The sequence below is a fragment of the Lipotes vexillifer genome, unplaced genomic scaffold (assembly GCF_000442215.2).
Source record: "Lipotes vexillifer unplaced genomic scaffold, Lipotes_vexillifer_v1.1 C27360221, whole genome shotgun sequence".
Taxonomy (NCBI): domain Eukaryota; kingdom Metazoa; phylum Chordata; class Mammalia; order Artiodactyla; family Lipotidae; genus Lipotes; species Lipotes vexillifer.
Window position 1 is genome coordinate 1 of NW_006794440.1, and position 4,694 is coordinate 4,694.

Here is a 4,694-nt window from a genome sequence, read left to right on the forward strand (position 1 = left end):
GAGGCCGGCGGGGAGGGAACTGGAGGAGCGAAGGGGCCTAGAGGTCTTCGCCGAAACCGTGTGTGTGAGGCCGGCGGCCGGCAGGAGAGGCGTCCGGGGTGGACTGGCCCGAGAGGGAGCCCCTTTCCCGAACGGCCGGAGGAGGCCGCCTAGGGGGCGGGCAGAGGCAGGGAGGGCCAGCATGCCCCCAATGCTGTTCCCCGCCCTGCCGCTGCTCCTGGGCGCCACGCTGACCTTCCGGGCGCTCCGGCACGCGCTCTGTCGCCTGCCCCTGCCTGCGCACGTGCGCGCCGACCCCCTGCGCACCTGGCGCTGGCACAACCTTCTCGTCTCCTTCGCCCATTCCATTGTGTCAGGGATCTGGGCGCTACTGTGGTGAGTGAAGGACTGGGGGAGTGAAGGTGGCTAGGGGACCCCGCATTACTCTTTCCTTCACTCACCGGCGGGCTAAGGCCCAGGCAGTCTCACCCGATTCCCGGTTTAAAATGCTGTCCAATCAGGAGCGGCAGCAGCGCCGCGGGGTTGGGGGGGGTTTCTCACCTGGGAAACAGGAGACACCTGGGTTTCAACCGAGCCCCTCCTGGCTCACCCGTCAGCCAATAGCGCCAGCCCAGACCCTCCGGGGACTGGCAAGGGTAATGGCAGGGGGAGTCGTGGGTCCTTGGGGGATACTGAGATGAGAGCCTGCCTTCTCCCTTCCCTTCCAGTATATGGCAGACCCCTGAGATGCTGGTGGACGTTGAGAGCGCATGGTCGCTTTCTGGCTATCTGCTTGTTTGCTTTTCCGCAGGTAGGTCTTGCCCAGGAAGCATTAAAAAGGGGGCACAGGGATAAGCTTCTTGTTCAGTACCATTTATGACCTCTTCCCCCAACCCTCCGCTAGGGTACTTCATCCACGACACACTGGATATTGTGGTTAGCCAACAGGCACGAGCTTCTTGGGAATACCTCGTCCACCACGTCATGGTGAGAAGCAGGGGATGTGGTATAGGCCTGGTGCTAGCAACCTAGTCTCAGCTGTCTTTCTGAACCTGGGAGGTAAAGACCATCTTTTCTTAACTCCACCCCCACCCTGTGTCCCACATCTCATGCTAAAATGCTGAGGGCTGGCAGTCTCTGGGCCCTTGCTTCACTATTTGAGGCCAGCAATCATGGCCTCGCCTTCTTAAGACTGGAAACTCCACCCAGAATCTGTGGGCAGGGATCAAAATTCAATCTTGTTGAATCCACTGTAAACTGTATTTCAGAAAGCAAATAAGGGAAGATTTCCTACCCCTCAATCTGGTAGCCTTGTTATTCCCACCAACTTCCAGGAAAGCCTTGACATCTGGGTTCCCTAACCCATTCTCTCCCTTGCCTTGTAGGCTATGGGTGCCTTCTTTTCAGGCATCTTTTGGAGCAGATTTGTTGGTGGGGGCGTCCTAACACTGCTGGTGGAGGTCAGCAACATCTTTCTCACAATTCGCATGATGATGAAGATCAATAATGCCCAGGACCTCCTCCTCTATCGAGTCAACAAATACATCAACTTGTTTATGTACTTTCTTTTCCGCCTGGCCCCTCAGGCGTACCTCACCCATTTCTTCCTGGGTTACGCCGGCCAGAGGAACCTGGGAACCTTTCTGCTGGGCATCCTGCTTATGCTGGACGTCATGATCCTCGTCTACTTTTCCCGCCTCCTCCGCTCTGACTTCTGCCCCCAAGGTGTCCCCAGCCGGCAACACAAAGACAAGTTCTTGATTGAGTGAAAAACGCATTTAGGGACTTGTGGCAAGGACAGCAAACACAGCCAAGAACACCGTCACACGGACTGAGAAGAGACTTAGCCCCTTGCCTGAGGTGTCCTCTGGGGCCAGCCACTCCACCTTTCAAGCCTGCACCCACTATTGAAAACACTAATGAAAGCACTCTTCTGAAGTCCTTGTCCTTCCTTGGGCAAGGGGTGAGGGAAGCAGACAGACCGGTTGGACATGGTAGATGGGTATGGGGACAAGGTGCTACCGGAAAGCCAGCCAACCCACACTGCCCTGAAATGGATGCTAATGAAAACTCTGGATATTGGTTTCATACAAAGCCTCTTCCAGAGATGAAGCAAGGGGTTCTTGCAAAGCTTCTTGCTTGGTCTCTTACCTCATGATGGAGGCCAAGTTGCAGTTGTCCTAAGATGTGTCTGGGTCACAAATATCTGTTACAGGTATGGTGAGGTGATAGGGCTGAGTGTTCCAACAGGTTAAGTAGACCAAGAGTCTTGCCCAAGCCCTGTTACTTAGGTGTGTATATACCATAGTATGGCCTCCCACCCAGAAATCAACAGAAAGAAAAGAAGCATACATAGAGTGAAAACTTTTATATTTAGAATTAGTCAGCTGGACTCAGTTTAGATGATCCCAATCTGAAAAACAAAAGGGAGCTTTGTTACTGGGAGTTGAAATGTGAATATTAAGCAGGAAATGTCAAAGTTAAAAAGCAAATTGAGGGCACATGGTGAGGGATAGGGCCTATTAAAGACGGGGCGCAGTAGGTCAGTTGAACCTAATCACCTAAGTCAAGGTTTGGTCACTAACAGACACATCATTTGCACCCAGGAAGCGGGGGTGTTAAGGGGTTTGTAGCAAAGGAAGCTTACTTTGTTGGCAACATCCAAAGCGTCATAGTCAGGAGCCAGTCGAACATATGCCTTCTTCTCTCCATCAGGCCTAGGGTGGAAAAGGAAGCCTTAGTCCCTACTGCCCTCACTGCCCCCATATGCCCTTCCTTCCTCCCCAGTCTTCTGGCGTATCAGTGGTTCCTTTGTTCATGTCATTTCCCCCCCCAAATAGTGATTTTTCCATCATTTGCGCAGAGTGGGTCAGGGAAGCCACTAAGCCACAAATGAAGCCAATTCCATTTTATGGGAAACACCACAGGTATTCTGACATTAACTGTATCTTACTCTAGGGTCTGCTTCTGTCTAGAGGTAGGGATCAAGAAAATGAGCACCAACCCCTTAAGTCCTAGAGGCAGGACAGCTGATGTTTCCTCAGAAGTCCATACTCCATACAAGGGGCTGCAATTACAGCAGGGGCTGCTCCCTGGGAAGACTACTTCTGATCCCAAAAGCAGCATCAAGGAATTTCATGCCATTCTGGTTTCCTGGCTTCTGACAAGAGGCCCAGAGGCCCCGGGTTCCTCCACATCCCACAGGACTCCACTCACCTGATCAGGGTGTTGACCTTGGCCACGTCAATGTCATAGAGCTTCTTCACAGCCTGTTTAATCTGGTGCTTGTTGGCCTTGACATCCACAATGAACACCAGCGTGTTGTTGTCTTCTATTTTCTTCATGGCTGACTCGGTGGTGAGGGGGAACTTGATGATGGCATAGTGGTCAAGCCTGGGAGAGAGGCAAAATGGGATCAGCTGGCTTGGGCCCAGTAAAATAAAGAATGGGCGCTCTTTTGGAGCCCAGGTGCATCAGACAATGAGGTAGCAGTCATTTGTGTCAGACTTTGGTCGCTGAACAGTGTCATCACGTGCACCCTGAAACTTAGGGACCTGGAGCCTCAGCTTGGGGATACCTCAAGGGCTTTCATCCCTTAAGTGATTAAACAATCATTTTTGAGTTCCAACTTTATTCATTCTTTTACCTGACCTCAACATTTCTGAAGAGCAAATTTCTAGAAGAAATTTGAGACTTAAGAGGTTAGACAACCCAAGAGCACAAAGTTAAGACTATGGAATCTAGAAACTCAGGCTAGGGTTCCAAACAATGTTGGTGCTTCACTATGAGGCTGAATTGACTGTTTTGCCCCCTTTGATTGCTGAAAACTGGCTTACAAGCCATCAATTCTTGAAAGCAACTTTTTATTTGCAGCTCAGGTTAAAGTTACAGTGGCCATCTAACACAGCTTTCCCCCTGAAATTTAGAGAAGGCTCTATTTGCCTGGATACACCATCCTCTTTTGAAGAGAGATCAGATCTCAATCTCTTATCACACTAAATTCTAGGTCCAAATGGCAGTAAAAAGTCTGTCAAGTCCATTTCTCCTGCCTTTTTCTTAGGAAGCAGTGGGAGGACCCACTGGTGGTAACCACTACCATGGCTCTACTCTAAACTGTGCTCCCTAAGGTCGGTCATTACCACTAGTGACACCGCAACACTCAAGTACCCTAACCTTTTCCACTCACTCCCCCAACCATTCCTTGAGTGTAAACATTTGGGAAAGTGAATGAAAAGAAGTTGCCATACATTGCTGCAGGTCTTCACTGTCCAATATAGATAAATGAATCTCATCAATCTGGAATCATCCCACATCCTCACCTCAAGGACTATTCCCCACAGCAAAGATTTAAAAAAAGTGCAACGAGGAGCAACCTAAACCTGGAACCCCCAAAGAACATCTAAGCCCCACTTTATACTCACAAGAAAGTAGACTACATATGAAATGATGATTAACCTAACAAGTCGCTAATCTTGACAGTGACTCTGGGTTGTTTTAAACGATTCCTACTAATATGCTAAACACGCCTCCTTTCATTTTTAAATAGGGCATTATTCTCTTCGTACTTCCTTTAGAGAAGCACACTAGGTACCAACGTGGTTTTGAGAAGCCATGCTCTAGGTTTGGTAAATTTCCAAATTACCAATGGAGGATATCCACACATCTTTTCATGGGTACGGGGCAGTACTGACTTGTTTCTCCTAGGGGCGCTCTTC

At 50.0% G+C, this 4,694-nt stretch overlaps 2 protein-coding genes across 2 annotated transcripts; one reads left to right on the plus strand and one right to left on the minus strand.

The window, feature by feature from the left end:
- The first annotated feature begins 6 nt into the window (after positions 1-6).
- On the plus strand, positions 7-2,188 carry LOC103080812 (TLC domain-containing protein 1). The gene is made up of 4 exons (XM_007467196.1): positions 7-375; positions 708-790; positions 884-966; positions 1,365-2,188. Exons 1-4 carry the CDS (start codon positions 182-184, stop codon positions 1,746-1,748), a joined length of 744 nt encoding a protein of 247 aa, XP_007467258.1. The 5' UTR covers positions 7-181; the 3' UTR covers positions 1,749-2,188.
- Positions 2,189-2,377: 189 nt separating this feature from the next.
- On the minus strand, positions 2,378-4,690 carry LOC103081095 (60S ribosomal protein L23a; the record flags this gene model as incomplete). Its single annotated transcript, XM_007467197.1, has 4 exons — positions 2,378-2,392; positions 2,627-2,696; positions 3,196-3,372; positions 4,671-4,690. Coding segments are annotated over 4 exons (282 nt in total), but the record flags the coding sequence as incomplete, so codon positions are not given.
- Between the last annotated feature and the right edge of the window lie 4 nt (positions 4,691-4,694).